At 41.4% G+C, this 25,448-nt stretch overlaps 1 protein-coding gene across 4 annotated transcripts in view; it reads left to right on the top strand.

Moving 5' to 3' along the window:
* The window catches only part of CRMP (Collapsin Response Mediator Protein), a 111,583-nt gene that overhangs the window by 77,298 nt on the left and 8,837 nt on the right, over positions 1–25,448 (top strand). For 3 of the 4 annotated variants that reach the window (XM_080273723.1, XM_080273721.1, XM_080273724.1), the window contains 5 exons: positions 3,000–3,179; positions 4,358–4,471; positions 14,784–15,016; positions 24,611–24,836; positions 24,979–25,089. In XM_080273723.1, coding sequence (XP_080129849.1) covers positions 3,000–3,179; positions 4,358–4,471; positions 14,784–15,016; positions 24,611–24,836; positions 24,979–25,089 — 864 coding nt within the window. Of the gene's footprint in view, positions 1–2,999; positions 3,180–4,357; positions 4,472–14,783; positions 15,017–15,326; positions 15,557–24,610; positions 24,837–24,978; positions 25,090–25,448 lie in introns of all 4 variants that reach the window. The other variant, XM_080273722.1, reaches the window with a different exon arrangement.

The following is a 25,448-nucleotide window of genomic DNA, read 5'->3' as shown; positions in this document are numbered from 1 at the left end:
CCTCTGCAATCAACACTAAATCATAAGCATACAGCATCTCCCGCGGGAGTCCATTTCTGAAGTCACGTGAGAGGGTTTCAAGTACTGTACCATGATAAACAACAAGGGGCTCAAGACTGCCCCCCGGTGTACACCAGTATTCACAGAAAACTCATCACTCAAATCTCCATTCACCCTTACCTGGGTGTGAGCTCCTACATACATGGCCATAACCACCCTAACCACCCACTCCACAATCCTAAGCTTTCTCATTGCCCACCTCACCACCTCTCTAGGGACTCTGTCAGAGGCCCTCTCCAAATCAGTAAAAATAAAGTACAGTTCCCGTTTCTTTCCTGTATATTTTTCCTGAAGCTGTCAAACAATGAATATGGCATTAGTGGTCCCTTTGCCAGGCACAAACCCAAACTGCTTCTCATTAAAATTCACTCTTTCTCTAATAATGCTTTTTAGAATTCTTTCCATTACCTTCATTATCTGGTCAAAAAGTTTTATGCTTCTGTAATTTCCTCTTTCCAGGGCATCACCCTTCCCCTTGTACTCATTAACAGTTACATTCTTCAGCCAATTATCTGGACAACACACTCATATATAATCATATTTATCAGGTCAGTGACTAACCTCGCTCCTATATCCCCCGAGGCTTTCAACTTTTCAGCAGTCATCCCAGACACACCTGCTGCCTTCCTCACCTGCATCCTGCCTACTGCCCAGCTTACAGTAGCAGCATCAATCAAAGGCCAAGGGCCAAACACTGGATCTGCAGGCTTCAAACCTCAGTCTCAATCAAACTCCTCATTCAACAAGCAGCTGTAATACTCTATTCATGCCTCTTTAATATCCCCAATGTTCACCTGCCCTTCCTTCATCATTCTTCACACACTGCTCACTTTGATATCCCTATTCTCCCTCTTCATCTGATTTGCCACTTCAGATATCATATTCTTCTTTTCCACATGATTTAGGTTAAGTAAAAGTCTCTTTGACTCAGACTTCACCTTGTAAATCTCATTTCTAGCCCTATGCTTGGTGGTCAAGTATTCCTCTCTGTTACCACCATTCTTCCATTCCCAGAAAAGCCTTCTTTTCTCCTTACATGCAGCATCTACACCCTCACCTCACCACCAAGTTACTTTATGTCTTGTTGAATCTCTTGTCCATCCACTTACTGAATCAGTAACTCTCAAGAGGTTGCCTTGAGGGCTCTGTACTGTTCATTAACATTTCTCTCAATGTCTCCTCATCTCCCTGTAAAAGGCATCCCTTACTGCTTGGTTTTTCAACATCCTTATTTTCCTCTTAGGTGCATAGGTCCTCTTCCTCATCACCTGCTCCATAAGCACCATGTCGCATATCAATAACTTGTGTTGCAGCACACACTCCTCACTCCCTACAACTTTAACATCCCTCACTAACTTCCTGCCAACCCTTCTGACCAGGAAATAGTCTATGTGGCTGCTGTTTTCCACTGACTCGTGTGTAATCAACCAACTCTCTTTTTTCCAAAAATATTCGTTGCCATCCCAAACTCGACAGTCCTTTCTCCTTGCTCATTTCTTGTACCGTATGCACATCCCCCATATAACCCTTCATATCCTTGAGCTGTTTCACCCACGTGACCAGTTAAGTACCCTCCCAGAACTACATACAATCTCATTATCCCGCATACCTCTTACTACACGTATTAAGTCATCCCCAAATCTGTCCTTCTCTATCTCATCCAAACCTGCCTGTGGAGCATATGCCGATATAAATGCAACCATTTTCCCACCGAACAAAATTTTCACTGCCATTATCCTATCACCTACCCTTCACAACATCATAACATATTCCACCCATTTCTTCCCAACCAACACACCCACACCACCATATCCATCTTTCCTGCCCTGCCAAAACAACTTTTAACAATCCCTCCCAGCAATCTTTCTGAACTTCTTGCACACATCCCACATCCACCCACCTCCTGCTCAATGTCTCAACCACATCCCCTTCTCTACCTCTCGAACTTCCTACATTCCATGATGCCACTCTGATTTCCCTGGGTTATTTAGTGTCCTCAGGTTTGCTTTGAATTTCATTCTTCAGCTTGGTCATATTGTGATCAGTAAAAATAACAAAGGAGAGATACATGCCACAGGCCCCACCCAACTGCACAGTCCCAGGCCCAAGCAGTGGATCTGGGACCCCTAGCTCAACATCCTTGACTAGCGACTGTGGAAGTGACCTCAGGGCACCCTGCCAGGATGACCTCAGGACACCCTGCCACGACAGCTACATGGACACCTTCCAAGCACCCCTTGGCTCAGTAACTGCCTCGCCATTTTACACCCATTGATAGAGCAGCCTCCTGGGGTGCTACTTCCAGGTTTGGGTCCCTCTCTATTGGGCAGAAGTGGCAGCCTGGGAACCACAATGCCCTGTACCCTGTAGCACAGGTTCAAGCCTCATTTCACCCCGGCCCCACGATCTATGCTGGTGGAGCCCTCGTCACGCCTCCCCTCAAAAGGTCCGCCACTAGTTAGCAGGGGCAAAGTTTTCTGGCTGCATGGTCTTGCTGGCAACAGCCACTGTGACGTAGTGGGGTATGTTATGTAATATGTAAAGTGTATGTGGTGTAGTGTATGAGATAATTAAAGGAAGTGTTTGGGAGAGCATGCTGGTCTACTCTCCATGTTAGCATCACACTGAAAAGGGTATAGTGCATGAGATAGTTAAAGGAAGTGTTTGGGAGAGCTTGCTGGTCTACTTTCCATGTTAGTGTCACACTGAAAAGGTCAGCAAAGGGGGGATGGTTAGGTAGGTAGTGAAACAGGAGCTCCATCCCTCCCTATGAACAGCATTCCCATCCCCCTCAGGAGTACTACCCTGATCAGCTGGTGCTACAGCCTCCTTCCTGGAAAATGCAAAATGGAATATGGAAACACACAGAAAATTAAAATATTCTAACTTTGTATTGTGTATTTAAGAATGAAGATAACCCAATACTCTGTATCTTTCAGGTTGGGAGGGAGATGCAAGAGCTGACAGAAGAACACGGTGTGAACTCCTTCAAGATGTTCATGGCATACAAGGACACATGGCAGCTAAATGATTCTGAGCTCCTTGCTTCCTTCAAGACATGCAAGCAGTTGGGTGCACTGGCTCAGGTCCATGCAGAAAATGGAGATATTATAAAGGAGGTAAGTTAGGGCATATGTACATATTCATAGGTTATCTGTTGTATCTGTACCTATGGTAATGCCCATGCAGAAAATGGATACATCATAAAAGAGTTAAGTTGGAATATATTTAGGCTTGCAGAGATTATTCATTGTATCTCTATCTTTAGTTATGCCCTTGCCAAAAAATGGAAGTATCATAAAAGAGACAAGTTTGAGCTTATTTACACTTAGAAAGCTTATTCTTCGTATCTGTATCTTTGGTTTTGTCAGCTTGTATTCTACACATCTGAAGTTTATATTACCACCACATCGTGTGATGTAGCATATGCTACAGTAAATAATTTTTTACCAGTTCTTGTGGTCATGTGTTGGAAAAAAGATGCTATTCAGAGTGAAAATAATTTTCTGAGTGCACTGAATTGAATTTCCAAAAGGTTGGTAGAGGTTTTTCAGTCATTTAATGGTCTCTGTTGTTCAGTGTTTCATAGAAAGGACAATATACAGACTTCAAGCCTTTTATTCTTTCTTTTGCACATACACTCAAAATAGCATATGCTGATCACTTTTACTTAAATGCACAGGCATACAGTAACCTAGCTTCAGGCCCCCACAGCTCAGTAGAAGTAATAAGGGGCAAAATGTTACCACTTTTGCCTTCCTTTGTAACCCCTTTCCAATCCATACCTCTGACATTAAATACATTCATTTCGTGAAGTCTAGGATGAGCACGTGCAAAATGCTTCTTCAAGTTAAAAACTTCAAGTGAGACAGGCATCTGGTTCTTAAATAAGGAGTTAGAAACACACACACACACACACACACACACACACACACACACACACACACACACACACACACACACACACACACAGTAATTTCTGTCTTCAGAGTAATTTTAGAGTTTAATATGAGTATCTTGTGCATTAATTTATCAGCAATTTAACAATAAAACAACCCTGACTCATTCAGTCCAGTGATGTATTGTACATTTTATTCTTATATTCAGATGGGTTTATTTAGATTAGGACAGGCTTTTTGAACAAGAGGGCTTTGATATAGTCCTAGTTAATCCATCTACTACTTCCAGTGAATAAAATCTTTAAATAAAATCATTCATTACAATGAAAAATATGTTATTGGGTTGAAGGGATAAAGTGGAGCAACTTTAAACAAGGACTGTCCATACCTGCTAACAGAACAGCCGGAAATTGCTGTCATTGGGCATCACAGGACCAGAGGGGCATGAAATGAGTCGGCCAGAGGAGGTGGAGGCTGAGGCTACTAACAGGGCATGTGTCCTTGCCAACCAGGTGTGTGTGAGATGATTACTTTTATTGCCCAGGTTTTATCTTCTCTGTTTTCATTGTGTCATCTATCTTATGTCTTCTCTGTTCTTGTAGTTAATGCCTGAAGAAATCAGATTTGTTGTATACTCTCTCTGAACAATAGCTGCTTACTAATTATGTAGTATAATGATGCACTTAAATAGTAATTAATTTATAGCAAAGTATTACTGTACCACAGGTGGGCACCACAAATGAAAATTCACTTCCGCAATGCAAATCCGCAAACTCAAAAAATTGCCTTCCGCGACCGCAAATCCATAAAATTCTTGAAATTAGCACTTCTGCAAATGCAAAAACACCAACGTAAACCATTTTTATCCCTCTCATTACCCCAGCATTAGCTTCATTTTATTCTGTGTACCATTAGATGATTATTGCCTGTCCCCACCCTGGAGGGGCTCACGGACACATATTGTTTTAACTTGGTTTGTCTGTCTGTTTGTTTGTTTGTCTGTCTATCTGTCTGTTAGCAACTTTACGCGAAAACTACTGGTGCAATTTTGACTAAAGTTACATGGATGATGAGCTATGACCATCTGATCACCTGATTAAATTTTGAGGTAAATTGAATGAAGGCCCAGGCTGTAGGTCCCAAAAATGGAAAAAAAATCATTTTTTTGCCATAACTCCTTTCAAATTCATCATATCAACATGAAACCAAAACCTAAAGGTGCATCTTCAAATCTGCATCCTAAAACGTGCCTCATTACAATCATCACATCAGAGGGGTCACCTCTCAGTTAGCGGTAGGGTGGTCAGTGTCAGGTGAGTTGGGCCAAAAATTTCAAATGGGCCTAGAATTGTCAATTTTCACCCAATTTATTCCAAATTTGATATGTGACATCTCTGACTAGATATTCTGTTGTGTTTATATGTCAGCACTAAAATGACTGCTGGGGACGGGTTTACTGTGCCTTGGCACCTTTTCTTGTATTAAGTTTAGGATGATATTTTTCATAATCAAGGGGTTAAAAATCATCTCCAGTTGCTCATCCACAACAATTATATCTTTATTTACTCAATTCTGACTAACAATAGGTGACTTTATGAAGTTTGGAAATTGTGTAAAGTAATGAATGAGATATATAAAATTATAGTTACGGTAAAACTAATATACTGTACAGTATATATTTTAGTTTTTATTGTTAGTATATTAGACTGTTTTTACTACAAAACTAGGGTAGATCTTTCACTATTGTATATAAATGAATTAAATTATCACACTTCACAGCTCACACTGGGCAAGTTGACACACCAGTCCACCTCTACTCCTCGGTTCTAACGTCCCCAGTCCTCACTCCTTAGTCATATTTAGACTTCTCCAACAACTGAGACAACTCCAACATATAGTATATATATCTATCTGTCTGTCTATCAATCTGTATTGATACCGCATGGGGAAAGATAGTTGTCTGGTAAAGAAAATGAGAAAATTGTGTTCAGTTTCATTTTATATATTTCTTGTTTAATCTGTTATTTATCTACCTAATGATTTTTGTTAAGGTTGAAATAGGGCACTGGCAATGCTATAAGTCTGACAAATTTGAAATTTAGACTGAAGGTCATATTCTAGGTGGACTGGGAGGCTTCATAGCACATCTTTGCACTTTTCTTCTTGTTATTGGCTTGTATGCTAAACAAGTCTTTCTAGTATTGACGTAGTTTACATCAGTAGCATACAGAGTCCGTAACTTCTTCACTGACAAGCAGTTAGCTATAATTTATAAGAGTCATATGTGCTCTCAGCTTGAACACTGCTCACTCTTGTGGAAAGGGTGTGGAAAGGTTGTATTAAAACAACTAGACAAAATTCAGAACAAAGCTGTTAGAATTATTAATAACCCTGCTATTACTAATAAACTACCTCCCCTACAAGTAAGAAGGAATGTTGCCTCCCTTGCATTATTTTACAGATATTTTTATAGCAAATGCTCAGACGAAGTCGCATCCATTGTGCCACCTCCCCATGCCTTCCCTCGTGGTACACGGGCATCTGGTAGCGCTCATGAGTGGACTGTCATATTACCATATTGCAGAACCTCTGCCTATCAGAATTCTTTCATTCCCTGAACTGCATCTCTCTGGAACTCGCTTCCCCAGAGTTGTTTCCCTCAAAACTTCAACCTACAGCTGTTCAAGTCTAACTGTTACAGATATTTTATGAATGGAGGACACCAATAATCTGGTGTTTGTTTCATATCGTTTTTAAAGGCTTGAACATGCTTGCATGGGTTGGCCTTGGTCACCTAATGGCGGCTGTCCATGCTGCACGATCTATTGCACCCTCCCTGTTCAGTCCTGTAACCCTGAAATCACACTTAATGACCTCGTCCCATATCTTTCTCGATCTACCCCTCATAACCCCATCCCCAGTATTGACACTTCTCACCTTCCTCACCCAATTATCATCCCCCATCCTCTTCACATGCCCAAACAATCTCAATCTACCTCTCCTCATGACAACACAATACACTCCAGTCCCATCCTACCTCTCAACTCTTCCATTGTATACCCAGCCCCCTCAGACCTTGCATGCAGGGACACACTACACATACACTTAATCATTGTCATTTCTATACATCTGAGCCTGCGAATATCCTCCTCCTTTACTGCCCAGGTCTCACTACCATACAGCATTACGCTCCTAACATATGCTGCATAAAAAGACTCCTTAGCACGTATGGAGAGTCCTCTCAGTGTCAGGTGAGGCAAGAGCTCTCTGAAGCACACAACATGTCTCCCAAATAACAAAACTCTTCCACACACTCAAGAGATACACCAGCAAGTTCAATCCTTTCATGTCTGACAATTTCCACCTGCTCTCCCCGACACTCCATACACATAAAATCAGCATTATCTTGCAGTCTACCTCTGATGCCACTACATCTCTTGTGCACCTATTTATCACAAACACCACACAAGATGGAATTGCTTCCCATACCCTTGTGGCAAACTGCATATGCCCACTCTCCCTCGTCTTTGACAGTACCACCACCAACCCTCACGGGGCCCAAGTACCTGGGAGTGGCTTCAGTCGCCCAGGTAAGTACCACATCTCCCAACACAACACACACAACAACACCGTTTTTTCTACACCGAGAAATGACTCCCCAGTTGTCATTTCTCGACGACTTCTTCTAGCCGGGGACATTGAGAGCAATCCAGGACCCACCAACAAATACATATGTCAAACAAGGGGCTGTTCGGCCAGTCTGCCTAGGGAACAACTACTACATATGTCAAACATGCTCAAAACTTATCACGTTGAGCCGACAGACAAAGGGTTCAGTTCAGTGCAATTCCTGCAAGAACTGGACCCATTACACCTGCACAACATTTGCATCCAGAAAACACTACACAAACACCTGGACCTGCTACTTATGCTCCTTCCCCCCACCCACTAACCCCCCCACCAATCCTACTCCTACTTCCTTCACACCACAGCCAAACCCACTGATTCTTCCCACACCATCCAGTCCCCCAGCTCCTCCCATTCCAACCCATCCTAATCCACCTAAACCATTACCTCCATCACAACCTCCTCCTACCCCTTCCCCTCCACCCACACCACCTTACCCCAGTGCTGCAGCAGCTAACACACATTGCACACACAACATAAACATCCTTCAGTTAAACATAGATGGCATAAACACCAAAAAACAAGAACTCACACAATTCATCAAACAACAGAACATACACATTGCCATCTTACAAGAAACAAAACTACACAGAGCACAGAAAACACCGACATTTCATAACTTCACCACCTTTCGGCAAGACCGGGCCGACGGCGTTGGCGGTGGACTCATCACCCTGGTACACAAATCCATCAACTTTGCAGATACCAGTGCACACACAAAGTCACGTCTACCCCCACATTACACCACAACAGAAATACAATAAATTAAAATACGCACTGGTAAGAAATCACACATAACAATCGCTAACACATACTTTCCCCCCCAACCGTCCCCCACAGTACCACACAATTACTCTCCACAGATACACCACATAACTAACATACTCAGCATCATCCTGGGTGGTGATTTCAATGCCAAGTTGTCGGCCTGGCATGTCAACAAACCTGACACAGACAGAGGGCTGGTACTACAATCCCAGACAGATCATCTTTTCATATTGAACAATCTAGACCAACATACCGATATCTCACACCAAGCCTTCTTCCTCCCATCATCTCCAGACATCACCTTCTGCTCCCCAAACCTCGCCCCCACTATATCCTGGAGAGTGATCAAAACCCTAGGTTCTGATCACCTCCCAGTCTTCATCACCACCAAACCAAGAATCACCCCAGCTGGCCACAAACACACATACACTAATTATCAGAGAGCCAAGTGGGAGGCCATTGTAACTGAAACAGAACAACATTTCAAAACACTAAACAGTACACCCATCAGAAACATCAACACCGCTGTGCACACTTTCAGTTCTATATAAAACACAGACAGAAGACATCCCTAGAGGCAACAGAAAGAGACACCACCCCAACTTCACACCAGAAATTCAAGGTCTCATCAGATAACGGCACACACTGCGACTCTCCCCAACACCCCATACACAAGACACCATACAACAAATACAAGAACTCAACACTCAAATAAACAATAAAATATCAGAACAGCAAACACTAAACTGGAAAAATTACCTCCAAACAGTTGACCACAAAACAAACATCAGCAAACTCTACAAAACACTAAACAGCATCACACTTTCCAACAGCAACACCACACAATCACACGCTGCCATCACAACAACAGACACCATACCCTCAAACAAACAATAAGCAAACACTCTCATCAATCACTTTTCACAAGTCAGCCATCTAAACTCCCATCCTGAAGACCGACATATCATCTGACGTAAGAGACGGTTCCCCACAGGCCCAGACTACGCACCTTTCACTTACAACCAGACGAAGCACATCATTAACAACCTCAAGCACTCATCTGCCTGTGGACCAGACAACATAAGCAACATTCACCTTACACACCTTGGACCACAAGGCATACAAACACTCACCAACATATCAAACTACAGCTACTCACACAACATAATACCCAACATCTGGAAGCATGGCATTATCATCACTATCCTTAAACCCCCAAAAAAGACCCTATGTTACCCTCCTCACACTGCCCCATCACACTCCTCTGCACCCCCTCTAAAGTCACCGAATGACTGGTACTACAACTAGTCACACCTCACATGCCCCTAGCCCAATCACAGCATGGCTTTAGACCACTACACTCCACAAACACCCTTCTTACAGACCTTACACAGAGAGTTTTTATGACATGAATTCAGCTAGGTTACCACACAGAACACTCCTAATCACACTAGACATCAGCATAGCTTTTGATGCCATCCCTTGCCACAACCTCACAAACAAAATACTCAACACAAATATGCACAATAACACAAAAAGATGGTTAGCAAACTACTTAGCAGGCAGATGTGCACACGTAACTTTTCCCGGTCAGTCATCTAACATCAGAAACTTCATGAACAGCATCCCCCAAGGATCTGTTTTGTCCCCTACACTCTTTAACCTACACATGCATGACATACCCACACCCCACACACCACAGATCCACATAGCTTCCTATGCAGATGATATAACACTCACATGCACGCACCAAAATGCAAACACAGCTGCACACATCATCCAACCTTACCTCAACACACTACATGAACGGTTCACCACATACAGGCTCAAAATAGCCCCAGCCAAATCTACAGTGACCCTTCTCACAAACTGGACAGCAGAATACAGTCACATCCCACACCTCACCATAAACAACACTCCCCTACCACACACACACACACACACACACACACACACACACACACACACACACACACACACACACACACACACACACACACACACACACACACACACACACACACACACACACACACACACACACACACACACACACACACACACACACACACACACACACACACACACACACACACACACACACACACACACACACACACACACACACACACACACACACACACACACACACACACACACACACACACACACACACACACACACACACACACACACACACACACACACACACACACACACACACACACACACACACACACACACACACACACACACACACACACACACACACACACACACACACACACACACACACACACACACACACACACACACACACACACACACACACACACACACACACACACACACACACACACACACACACACACACACACACACACACACACACACACACACACACACACACACACACACACACACACACACACACACACACACACACACACACACACACACACACACACACACACACACACACACACACACACACACACACACACACACACACACACACACACACACACACACACACACACACACACACACACACACACACACACACACACACACACACTCTTTGGTGTAACATACAATACATCAGTGTCATTTATGCAACACATCACAAACATTAAAGATAAAATAACACGAAGACTTAATGCCTTGAGGTCACTTGCCCGTAAGAAACCACCACCACAATATACAAACAATACATACGTTCAGTTATGAATTATGCAAGCCCTGCCTGGGCTTCTAACCTCACCAAAACACACTTCAACACTCTACAGACCATACAGAACAAAGCCCTAAAAATAATCACAGGCTGCACAGCTACTACACCCACAGACCACCTACATCAAGACACCAAAGTCCTCAAAGTCTTAGACATGAGAGGCACCCAGTTTCTTGCTGCAGCCTCCACAAACCCACAACATCCACTATATTACGTGGCAACACATACACCCACACCAAGGAACATCAAAACAACACCCAGCACACAATACTGTACACAAATACTGTCATTTCTTCCCCTTTGTCCACCTCAGACCAGCTTCCAGAAACATATCCACATTCAGATCACTCGCCGCTCCATTCAGTCGCTTAAAGACAACACACAGCTGCATGCACGGCCTCCTGACATCCACTCTTCTGATTCCTAGCTCCGTCATGAGGGCAGGGTCCACCTGGCCAGGCTGAGATGTGGGCACCATCCAGCCCTCTTAAGCTACCAGAAGAGGCTGGATGTCTCCATCGCTGATGCCTGTCCAGGATGCAACACAGCATCCCATACTATTAAGCATATTATGTAAGACTGCATTGCACACAATCACCTATCCCAACAACACAAAATACACTCTTTGAGAGCTCTTTGGGAAAACCTGGTCTCGGCCATGGCCTTCCTAAGGGACTCGGGGCTGTTCGGCCAGACTGCCTAGGGAACAACTACTACTACTACTACTACCCTAAATATCATCATTGTTGTTTTATCTGCATTTACCCTTAAGCCTTTGTGCCCCATACAATCTCTCCACTTCCTAAATCTTTCCTCCGCCTCCCTTTCATTCTCTGCAATCAACACCAAATCATCAGCATACAACATCTCCCACAGGAGTCCGTTTCTGAAGTCACGTGAGAGGGGTTCAGGTACCATGCTAAACAACATGGGACTCAAAACTGACCCCTAATGCACACCAGTGTTCACGGAAAACTCATCGCTCAAATCTCCATTCACTCTTACCTGGGTGCGAGCACCCACATACATAGCCATAACCACCCTAATCAGCCACTCCAAGCCAAGCCTTCTCATTGCCCACTTCACCACCTCTCTAGGGACTCTGTCAAAGGCCTTTTCCAAATCAACAAAAACAAAATACAGATCCCTTTTCTTACCAATATGTTTTTCCTGATGCTGTCGAACAATGAATATGGCATCAGTGGTCCCCCTACCTGGCATAAAACCAAACTGCATCTCATCGTTATTCACCCTTTCTCTCATCATACCTTCTAAGACTCTCTCCATTACCTTCATTATCTGATCTAAAAGCTTTATACCTCTATAATTTCCTCTTTCCAGGGTGTCACCCTTCTCTTTATACACATTTACAATTACACTCTTCAGCCAATCATCTGGGACAACACACTCATAAATAATCATATTTATCAGGTCAGTGACTAACCTCACCCCTATATCTCCTGAGGCCTTCAACATTTCGGCAGTCGACCCAGACACATCTGCTGCCTGCCCCACCTTCATCCTGCCTATTGCCTCATTCACAGTAGCAGCATCAATCAAAGGCCAAGGGCCAAACACTGGATCTGCTGGCTCCAAACCTTCCCTGTCCCAGTTAAACTCCTCATTCAACAACTGGCTATAATGCTCTCTCCATGCATCTTTAATATCCTCACTGTTCACCACTACCCTTTCTTCTTCATTCTTCACACATTGCTCACCTGTAATATCCCAATTAGCCATCTTCATCTGATTTGCCACCTTAAATATCATATTTTTCCTTTCCCCTTGATTTAGGTTATCAAGTAAAAGTCTCTGTGACTCAGACTTCACTTGTTTTTCCTTCCCCTGTTCCGTTATTAAAAAAGATATACAGTATACAGTATATATATATATAAATTATAACATCAAAGAATCTGGAAAATAAGTTGATCATGAATTAGGCTTTATATTTTTCTTTATTCATTGGGTGGAAAACCATCTTTTGCTGGCTTTTATCCTTAGATTCTCATTTCTTACCCTCTCCCAAAAAGCACATACAGTATATCATTAAGATATTGTAGTGAGAAACCCTCCAATGTAAAGTAGAATACGACTTGTTATGACAGTGTTATGCGTTATTATATAATCATGAGTATGAACGTTGTCCCCTCTTGGCTTATACCCATTTTCATTCCTTTCCTGAGAGCTTAGTATGAAGCCAGTGAATATCAAAAAGAGATAAATCTGATTTTCTCTCTCTCTCTCTCTCTCTCTCTCTCTCTCTCTCTTTCTTTTTGAAGGAAACATAAAATTATCATACAGCTTGTATGATAATGAAAAATGCTATTGTACATCATACTAAAGGTGAATTTATCGTGTACTGTACAGTATACTGTATACAGTACAATATTTATCTTACATATGGCAACAGTTTGGGAGTGATGGCCGGCACTGGTGAGCCAGCAACTCACCCAGGTGCCACCTGCTGGGCTAGGCCACATAGATGTTTGCAGGCAGATTTGCATTTGCGGAAGTGCTTCTGCAAGCGCAAAACTGCAAATTTGTGTAGAATTTGTTGCAAACGCAAATCCGCAAACTAAATCACACTTCCGCAATTGCAAAGTTTGTGGTTTGCGGAAGTGATTGCGGAAGTCCCCAGCACTGTACTGTACATTGTATTGCTGCAAACCAGTCTGAAGAATACTTTTCCTCACTGATTTGAAGAATTTTCATAAGATGGCAGTGTAGACCACAATAAGTAACTTTACCCTTCCTGAAGAAACTGTAATTGAATCTTTGTTTGTAATACTGTATCTACGGTGCTTAAAGAAGTTCATGAATTTGAACTGTCCATCTCAGATGAAGAATACATTATTGTAATGTATTCAGTTACACTTAGCATTACAAGAACAAGAAATCAGATGTTATTATGAGAAAATGATGCAGTAAGACTTTTTTATTTTCTCTAACGATAAACTTCACTTACACCTACCAGAAAGAGCCATTCCAATTGACTGTGTGGGCAAATACTGTAGTTCATTTCAACCATGCAATTCATGTACAGTATTAAGTGTGTTCACTGATACAGTGCTGGAAAGAACCATACAATGAATACTGTAATGAAGAAAGTAATGTATATTCTGACCCAGTATTGATCAAGCCTTTAAATTTCTATAAAGGAAATTAGGTGTTTGATAAACTCAAAATCCAGTGGAGCAAAGTCTGAAATACAACTGCCTGTATTTTTCCACAGGGAGGTACAGTACTGTATATACTGTACAGTACTGTATATTTTATATAAATATCAGCTGGCAGGTTTGATAATTTCCCAGTTTAACTTTGATGGCTCTTCTTACCTCACTGTTTTGCTAAGCTTTACTTTTAGCACTGAATGTTTCAAATAGATTTTGTGAATTGCATATACAGATTTGTTTGGCTTGTCAAGACATATTTTTCTGCACATTATTCATCCTTTTTCGGAAGGTTTTTGTGCTTATCCTTTATGTAGATGTATGTTATGTTTCAGAAAGCATGAACCATTAGAAAACATACAAGTATTTTGTTTCTGTTTAAGGAATTTAGTACAGTATCACATCTTGTTTTATTTCCTTATTCATTACACTATTATCCATATGATTTTTTTTCCTCACTCTTAGGCTGGGTGCCCTCTGTATGTAGTGCATGTCATGTCAAAGAGTGCTGCTGACGTAATTTCCAGTAAGCGTAAGCAGGGCCATGTTGTGTTTGGTGAGCCCATTGCGGCCTCCCTCGGAACGAATGGGACCCACTATTGGCACAAGTGTTGGCGTCATGCAGCAGCACACGTTATGGGGCCGCCACTCAGGCCTGACCCACAAACTCCAGCCTATCTCATGGATCTTCTGGCTAAGTATGTTTAGTTATGACACTTAATTCTCATTCACATAATTGACAGAACATGTCATCTGTTTCAGGGTTCTCTTGGTAAGGCCATTATAAACTTGTATGAACTGGAAGCAGAATAATATACAGTACTTCTGTTTGTCTACTTCTTTTTTTCAGGCTGCAAGTATAACACCACCCTTTTCTCTGTGTCTGCCTCTTATTTCCTTGCTTACCAGCATCATTTCCTTTACTATCACTTTTTCTCAGACATCAAATTAATCCTTCATCTTATCATCTGACCTTCCTCCAGCCTTTGGTATCAAGTTTTATTTCAGGTTGGATGCCCTCTGTATATATGTAAAGTCATGGGTGCATCAGCTGCCTCTGTTATTGGTGAGCACTTAAGGCGAGGTGTGCTAGTTTGGGGTGAGACCATAGCTGCAGCGGTGGGTACAGACGGCTCCCATCACTACAATCCCTGCTGGCAACATGCAGCAGCACATGTCACATCACCACCTCTCCGTGACCCATCCACACCAGACAAGCTCCTCAGGCTGCTGGATGTGTAAGAATTTAAAACAGGAGCACAGTTATTTGAGCACATATGTTGCTTTTGTTTTCTTTACATTTTTGTTTAGAGACCACTGACCAAGTTAGCATGTGTAGGTAACAGTATCTCATATGCTGCTATATTACAGTACAGTACTATACCATATACAGTATTGTAGTGGACCCAATCCCTTCCATCGTTTATAACAGATTACTGGTACTGTACTTTGTATGACTGTACTGTATTTCATATTTTATTAACAAAGAGTGTTCAAGTAGCATCATATCTCTGCAACTTGATGTTTTATGTTGTAGCCGCATGCTGTTTGTTCATCCTTTTAAAGTTAGTGTCTATTTTTACGACAAGTTTGTGATTACCAGACAAGTGTTAGTTAATATACTGTGCATAAAATATCACTGGAAACATACCAAATCTTATGTACTGTCAGTAAAAGAAGTACAGTGGGGTCTTCCGATATGTGAGAATATGGTCGACAAAATGCGTTGCATATTGGAAATTTTGCACATTAGAAACCATTGAATCAGTGGAAATACGGTAAATGTATATGGTCGACACCTCACCCTATCTTTGTCATTTACAGTACTTCCCCATTATTGACTATATACATAGTCATTTTAAGAAAGACTTTTGCACAAAGAAAGATAATAAAACTGTAAGTATAGTGCGCTAGGTAGCGCTCCATTTGTATAATTGCAAGATTAGCAACCTTACTGTACCTGTCCACTTGCTGGCCTCCATAAGTCTTGATGGTTCGTAAAATCTGCTCATTGCTCTTGACAGTGTTCTTCACCGTTGATTCACCTAAGCCAAGTTCATGTCCAGTGTTTGAGTTCTTTATACCTTGCTTATTCAACTCTATAACCTTCATTTTCAGCTCCAAAGTGATCCTCTTATTCTTGGAATGAAGAGGTGAGGCCATGATGTAACAGGTGAGCAAGAGTGGGTCTTATACTATGCTAAAAACACCACAGTGTGCTAGCGCGGTGTAAGCAGACACAGACTGAGAGTCTTGCAGTTTGACGAGAGACTCCGTGAGGGAGAAAAAGGGCAGGAAACCGATCAGCCATCTGGTGTTGGCTTCACATACTATCATTTTGAGTGGGAACACCATTTTTCCCATGATTGCAGATGACAGATTTGCATTTTAGAATCTCATTTTGCATATTATTTTTTAATTCCCTGAGTCTAATCTAATCTATCTAAAGCCAGATGCCTTGATTCCATAAGGGGTGGCCACAAACAAAATGCCTCCACATCACCCTATCCCGTGCCATTTTGCTGCCCTCCCCCCAGCTGACACACCCTTCTCTTGTATACCTTTCCACTCCATCCCTCCATCTCATCCTTGGTCTCCCCCTCCACCTCACTCACATATACTCTTCTCATTAGTCACTCACTCTCCATCCCTATCCACATGGCCAAATCACCTCATTGTATTACTCCTAACACTTTCCTTCACACCCACACCACAGTTCTCTTGCACTTCCTCATTTGTCAGTCTCTTTCCATGTAACTCCACGTGCCCCATTCAAATAACTCATTTTCAAAGCTTTCACTCGACTTGTGTCATTCCAACAAGGTTCAAGCTTCACATCCTTACAATCATACAAAAGGAATTGGTATCACAGTACAATCATATAGGGACCTTTTTTTTTTTTTTTTCCCCTGCCCACTTCCCTACCTCTTATCAATGCTTTCAAAGAACCAGCAGCCATTCTTCCCTGTTGTACCCTTTCAGGCACTTCATCCTCTGAACTTCCATCCTTACTCATCACACTACCCAAGTATTTAACTGCACTCAAATTTTCCATTTCCTCACCATCCAGCCTCACTATGCATTCAGTGATTTTATTTCTCTCAGAGACCACAACTTTGCTCTTCCCTACATTCACCTTTAGATTCCGTTTCTGACACACTTTCCCAAACTCATTCGTCAAGCTTTGCAATTCCCCTTCGTTTTCACTTAATAATACAGTATCACCTGCAAACAACAGAACAGGAAGTTTCCAGTGCTGCCCTCTCTCAGTAGAGCTGCTCCACCATCCATCGCCCAACCTTGTAACTCTTTTATAACTCCATTTATTTACAGATTGAACATCCATGGAAACATGACACACCCCTGTTTTGATCCAACATTGAGAGAGAAAAATTCACTCAGTTCACTAACACACACTGCAGCCCTAGTGCCCTTATAGTTACTCTTAATGGCATTTGACAGCTTCCCATTTACTCCAAGTATTCTTAATATTTTCCACATTTCTTGTCTATCCAAAGGGGCATATGTCTTCTTAGTGTGATAAGAAAACATTGTGGTAGGATACTTACTGACAGAGTGGATATGGAAGTTGTGTAGATTGGCTTGGGAAGAGGGAAGGGTTCCAGAGGACTGGAAATCAGGTATAATTGTTCCTCTGTACAAAGGAAAAGGGGAGAGAGAAGTATGTGGTAACCATAGGGGTATTTGCCTTCTTAGTGTGACTGGTAAAATATATGGTAGAATACTCATTGATAGGGTTAGGCATATGACAGAGGAGCTGGTTGGAGAAGAACAAGAGGGATTTAGGAAGGGAAAAGGGTGTGTAGATCAGATATTTGTTCTAAGATGTTTAGTGGAGAAGTATCTAGAGAAGGGAAGGAAAGTGTATGCTGCCTTCATGGACTTGGAGAAAGCTTATGACAGAATAGATAGACAAGGTATGTGGAAGGTATTAAGAATATATGGAGTGGAGGGGAAATTTTTGAGTGCTGTGAAGAGTATGTACGAGGGAGCTAGGGCTACGGTGCTAGTGGATGGTGAGCTGAGTGAGTTCTTTGATCTCAATGTGGGACTGAAACAGGGGTGTGTGATGTCTCCATGGCTGTTTAATATATATATGGATGGGGTTGTAAAGGAGGTGCAAGGTAGGGCAGTGGATGTGGGGGTGGCCCTAATGAATGAGGGTGAGATTTGGAAGCTTCCGGTGTTGCTGTTTGCTGATGATACAGTATTGTTGAGTGAAGATGAATGGGAGTTGCAAGGTTTGGTGAATGAATTTGGGACAGTGTGTAGGAGGAGGAAGCTGAAAGTTAATGTAAACAAAAGTAAAGTTATGGTGTTTGAGAGGAATGAAGTCACAGAGTGTGCAGTGAGATTGGATGGTGAGGATATGGAGAATGTGAGTGCATTCAAGTACTTGGGTAGTGTGATGAGTAAGGATGGAACTTTGGGGGATGAAGTACATGAAAGGGTACAGCAGGGAAGAAAGGTTGTTGGTACACTGAAAGCAGTGATGAGAAATAGGGAGGTGAGTATGGAAGTTAAGAAGTCACTGCATGATAGTATTGTGATCCCTACCCTGACGTATGGAAGCGAGGCGTGGACCTTGCAAGAGGGGAACAAGTCAAGAGTGAGAGCAGTGGAAATGAGTTACTTGAGAGGAGCATGTGGAGTGACCTGGAGGGACAGGTTGACGAATGAAGAAGTGAAGGAACGTTGTGGGGTAGATGTGGATGTGGTTGAAAAGATTAGGAGAAATACACTGAGGTGGTTTGGACATGTGGAGAGAATGGAGAATGAAAGACTGACTAAGAGGGTGTATGTAGGTGAGGTGGAGGGAGGGAGAGGGAGGGGTAGACCGAGGATGAGGTGGAGGGATGGAGTTGAGAGGTATATGAGGGAGGTGGGGGTGAGTTGGGGGGAGGGCAGTCAAATGGTGGGTGACAGAGTGACTTGGAGGCGTTTTGTCTGTGGCCACCCTTTGCGGGATTAGGGCGTCGGGCTATAGATAGATAGATAGATTGTCTATCCACTCTGTCATATGCTTTCTCCAAATCCATAAAGGCAACATACTGCTTCTCTCCTTCTCTGGAAACCTTTACACTAAATACTTTAGGATGAATGTTTGACCTACATAACCTCTTCCCTTCCTATAACCTCCCTGTTCTTCTTCAACCGATTCCTCTGTTATTTTCATAACTCTGTCAGTAAGTATCCTACCACAGTGTTTTCTTATCACACTAAGAAGACATATGCCCCTTTGATAACCACACATTTCTTTTTCTCCCTTCTCCTTTGTGCAAGATAGTAATTATACAGTACTTCCTCTGAGTTGAGGTGTTTTGCATATTGAGTTCCTGCATATTGGGAGACCCCACTGTATCCTTTTATATAGGGTGCATGAAATTCAGTTCCTGAGGAGTGTTTCACCCTCTGTTTTGATGTGTTTGTTTATTGTAAATGACTGACAATTCAGGATGAATTCATATTACTTAACCTCACTGAATCTCATAATAAAAGGTGTTTAATATATTAAAAGGTTTTATTGTAGTGAAGGTAATAAACTTCTTTCCATGAGGTGCCTGCCTTATTGTACAGTGTCACATGACACACTGAACTCCTTTCCAATCTGCATAATACCACTGAGAGGTATATTTGACTGGAGTAATAATATGTGAAGCTGTAGTACTGTACTAGCAGTCCTCCTTTCAGTCAGGGATGAGTTTTATGCTTTAATTTTTTTTAAATACCACTGCTGTTGTAAATTGCAGCTTCATAGGTAGCAGTGGACCTTCAGTAGGCAATTTTGCTTTAATTTACAAGGGACTGAATAGTAAAAACAATGTTAAAAAAAGGTAACTTATAATGAGGATTGTCAGTATTAACCTTTACAGCATATTATATACCGAGAAGTCTGAGCACCATATTATCAAAACTGAGAATACATAAGTAAGGGCAATCTCCAAATTTTTTACAATAATTTTTGAAGCATGTGATGATGGTAGTCTGACATTACTTTGTTGTTGCTGATGGCACTCCATAATGTAGGATGCTGGCTGATCACATTTAGCAGTTATTGATATTCCCTTGAATGACTCTCAACAATTAAGGGCTTGCTGGCACATTTGTTCAGTCAGTTTTAATAAATAGTCCAAGTGGTACACTTTCATTTTATTGCAGTGTTTATTTCTTATTTTTGAATGGGGGATTTAATCTTCCTTTGTGAATGATCAGATGTAAGAAGTTGCATGTTTATTTTGCATTATTATTTGTGTAGCCCAAGCCAATACATTACTATGATTTTACTTTTTATATGCTGTGGAGTAGATTAGATAAAGCTAAATTGCTAACAGTATGTTGCATTCCAATTCAATTGTTTACCTTTCTTACTTTTTTTTTTATGTAGTGTATTCCTAGGACTTGAATGTGTGTTGTTTACTAGTGGAGTACATAATTACAGTATGTAGTCTGTAGGAAATAGTCACAATATTGTATTCGTTTCATTGTTCTACCACAGTGAGTATAAATGGGATTGTTTAATATCTGAATAATTTATATATTAGTGTGGTAGGTGGGGATGCTAACCATCCACTCACTGAATGTAGTATCTCAGGTGATTACCCTTTCCTCTCTTCTTTCTGTCTTTTCTTCCTCTTCTGTCTTTCTTTCCTTCATTCTTTCCTATTCCTTCTGTCTGTGGGTGGCTCAACTCTAAGCCAAATGGTTTCCTGTACATCAGAGGAAGCCATTTACTGTGCTGGGTGGTAACCATATAACCAAATTATGGTGCCTGGTGGTTTAGTGGGTAAATAAGGTGCTCCAGTTGGATTGAGCTGATGCAGGTTTATATCCAAGAGGTGGTTGGGGTTTATTGTTCACATAATGCCACTCAGGGATGAGTGAGGTTGGTTGCAATCATCTTAAATGTCAGGACCAACTTGCTTAACCATGGGCTCCTACACTCTTCATGGGGCAATACTGGATTGGATGATGGTGATGATGATGATGGTGTATTATACAGTTCCATATTTATACAGTATAAGTGTAGGTAATTAGACCTTTCAGTAGCCTACAGTAGACCATTCCTTAGCTAAATAAATTATGTAGATTTAGCAAAAATACAGCTTCCTAAAAAAAATATGCAAAGGATTACTGCAGGTATTTCTAATTATAGAACCATGAAAGGTGTATCTGTGGTTGGAGAATCATCTGAAGGTAACAAATATAGATACAAAAGAAATAACTTTACTGAAAGGGTCAAAGACATAGCCAGAGGGAGTGTTCGGGATGGCACTGGCTCTATTTGGAATATTCTTGGCCAGCCTAAATTTCTGGCTTCATACACTAAACCCTCTGAATGAGTTCTCCCCAGGCCAACCCATACCCCATTTTAAAATTTGAATTTACAGTTTGCACATTGAAAGTTACATTGGGATGATTTTATTCAGCTTTGGAGAGAGAGAGACATAGAGGGTTAGTTATAGACTTTTATTAACCTCACCAGTATGAAAGATCTTTCATAAGCTGAATCACATTGACTGAAGACAGCAAGAAATACTGTACAGTAAGTAACCAGACGGAAAAGGTTAATACTGTGTCAGAATTAAGTGTGTAGCTATCAAGGAGAATTAAAGGGTGGAGGCGGCACGAGACACTTGCTCCATGCTGTCAGGTGAAGCCAGCCGCTGGCGCATTTGTCATAATTGTTGTAGGCTTACTTGCACCAGGCAGTTACCCACCTCATGCTAGTATTACTAGTTATGCTGTCCACACTCATTTATATTATTCATTTAGCTGTTTAAATGAAACGATGACCTTACTGTGATCCATTTACTGCATGCAATGACTACATTAACATGAACATTTCACTTACATTAGCTCTACAACCCACTGAATAATAGTACGGTAGCTTATTCATTGCAGTTCTGCTTATGATACCTTTAAGAGATGATTGTCGGGCAGTGAACTGTTCACCAGCATAGTTGTATCTTACCTGGAGATGTCTCCATTACTGGTTTGATTAACAATACAAGATGATTCTTTAAAGGGTCACTTTCTGACATATGTACTGTCAAGCTTGGAAATACAGATTTGTCTAAGCACTCTAATAAGACATGAGTTACAATTTTATAATAATTTTTCCTTGAAAGCTCTGCACAGGGGTGTATTTGTGTAGCAAGCAATGTTTTTTTTCTGAATATCTTTTCACTTAAGCAACATATGTCTATGACATCTTTTGAGAGGAATGACAGGTTTCATTTGTTTTTCTTAATAATCAGTGCATGAGAATTATCACAGTTTTTGGTAAACAGTGCACTGCAGCAGTGTTCACACTTCAAAGATCTGTTAAGTTGCATTGTTACAAATCCTGCTATGTATGCAACAATTTTTTCAGAATATGGTGATAGCATAGAAGAAACACTGTCACCATTTTTCATTCATAATACATCATAATTATCTCTGTGTAAGACACTCATCATCATCATCTAGAAGTCTGCTTTTGTCCACAAAGGTATTAATCACTCTACTTGATGGAACATCGACATTTATATCAGTTAGGTAATTACTAGAAGCCGTCAGAATTGGTATATCCTATAAGGCTAAGCAGTTTCCGCGTGACACTTCCTCAATATCATTGTGAAGCATTACCTTCATATAGGCTGCTGTGAACTGGCGAGCTGATGGATTATTGTTGCATCCTCCCATACTTCTGATTTTGCCAAACAAAAGTTCAATGTGATCCTGGCTCATTTTATAAGTTAAGAAATAGTTCAGGACTGGCTTTGAGGAAATTATTAGCATCTCCTTAATCTTCTGGAGACTCTCGCAACAAACTAGAAATCCCACAAATTCAGTCTTTCTTTTGGATTGAACCATTGGCACATTATCATGAGATACTGCTAAAGATCTAAGATACTGTTTTGCACTTTCAGTGAACCCCATTATCTCTGTGTTATACCATTTTTCCAGTGTTTGTGGATGTGGTAAGCATGTATCAAAGGTTTTTCTTATGAACCTATATGCTTGTGGTGAATAAAAGTTTAGAGTAAGAGCAAAGCTTCTCAATGCAGGGGCATATTGAGCAGGTATCGGTTCACCTTTGTTCTTTGCAACTTGTCTTTTCACTAGGTCAGCCACTACACCAGCACAGGATTCTAAAACAGCTAAACTTTGGTCATTTAGCTTTTTTTCCTTTAGAGCACTAATAACAGAACACAAGTCTGCATTTTTTTTTCAGTCTTCTTGTTTTTTCCTGGAAAAGTTTTTTTTATTTTTTCTTGGATTTCACAAGCTTTTCTTCGGTCTCTTCTAATTTCCTTTTTAAAATTTTCATTGGAGAAGGTACTGAAGTAACTTCTTGTTCGTCTTCTGCCACCACAGTAGGAGTAGAAAATACAGCATCAACTGAAGATGGCCCAGAAACATTACGAGTTTGGGGAGGCTTTCTTTCATGCGTCTTGTTTTGCAGATGAGCAGGAAATGCCTCAAATATGCTAGGGACAGCATTCTCTCCTATTCTTACTCTTGATAAAGATGTACTGTCAAAATCCTCTGGGGCAAAACGTTTAAAGCAGAGACATGATTGTTTGACTGGCACATAGTTCTCTCTCCGCAAAGCCAAAACCCATTTTTGCCTCTTGCACGGATCCTTGGGTAACCTAAGATAAATAATATGCTGTAATATTGTGTTTTTATATCAGTATATACTCTATACAGAGTATGTACTGTATATGTCTATATTCATATTTTTGAGAATACAGCAGCAAGGAAAGGAAAAGTTACATTTTTTACTGTCATATAACAATCACAGTACCTATAAACTGCCTTAAAATACCACATAATCATCATTACTTACTGATGAAATTTAATGGCTGGATCAGATTTCTTATTTCCTCTTTCATTACACCCAAATGCAATGCATCTGGTAGGCATTGTGTTAGGTGTAATGATATCCGCGTAAGATAAATGTAGAAGGTGTATGAGACGTATTAGTCTGTACAGGTATTTACAGTACAACAGACAGGGTTTTTTCGAAGACACACACACAGCCGAGAGAGGGAAAGGTACCTCCTCTCTGACCTGCAGCTAACTGAAATCTAAACCTCCTTGAGCCTAGCCCTGACATGCCCTGACGCGCCTAAAGCCTATGACAATATGGCGGCCGGTCAGGTCACTAGGCTTCACTTATCCCACCTGATGCTGCCTCCACCCTTTAAACCTCCTTGGTAGCTATCATTTGCTTTGTCAGTTTGGGAGTGTGAGCACAGTTATAGCAGCTTCCCATGTTGCAGTGGTGACCTGCAGACAACAGGAACAGACAACTGCACATTCTCGGCATCCCAGAAGGCTCTTGGCAAGGATGACTTCACCAAGATCCCCAACGGAGTCAACGGGGTGGAGGACCGCATGTCGGTTTTATGGGAGAAGGGAGTGGTGGCCGGCAAAATGGACCCTTGTAGATTTGTGGCTGTTACCTCTACCAATGCTGCAAAAATCTTCAATATTTATCCTAAGAAAGTAAGTGTAGGCAGTCCCCATTATATACACAGTAATAAAATGCAAATCATCAGTGTTTCAAAATGATGAATCAATGAAGATGTAGAATAAAGCATATATGTGCAGTGTTTTTGTTTGGATAATGAATCTTTCAAATTTGCAGGGCCGCATTGCAGTTGGATCAGATGCTGATATTGTCGTGTGGAACCCTCATGCCACCAGAGTTATTTCAGCTAAGACACATTATCAAGCTGTTGACTTCAATGTCTTTGAAGTAAGAAAGTCCTTTCATGTCTTGTGTACTACACAGAATTTAGGTATTTTGTGAATAAATCAGAGATAAGGGCTGAGATTCTGTTAATTTATCACTCTGGGAAAGCCCCAGGAATTGTTGGAGAAATATTGAAGCATGGGGGAGAGATAGTAGTAGAATGGATGTGGAAGATGTGCTGATTGACCTGGAAGGAAGGTAGAGTCCCGGAGGATTGGAAATCAGGTATTATTATTCCCCTGTACAAAGGAAAAGGGGAAAAAGAAGTATGTAGTAATCATCGGAGCATTTTTCTTCTTACTGTAATAGGTTAAGTATGTGGCAGGATACTTACTGACAGAGTTAGGGAGATAACAGAGGAA

This window comes from Coenobita brevimanus, chromosome 55 (assembly GCF_032717465.1).
Source record: "Coenobita brevimanus isolate Jiangsu-jjx chromosome 55, ASM3271746v2, whole genome shotgun sequence".
NCBI lineage: Eukaryota > Metazoa > Arthropoda > Malacostraca > Decapoda > Coenobitidae > Coenobita > Coenobita brevimanus.
The sequence above is the reverse complement of the archived record's forward strand: the minus strand, read 5'-3'. Positions and strand labels throughout refer to the sequence as shown.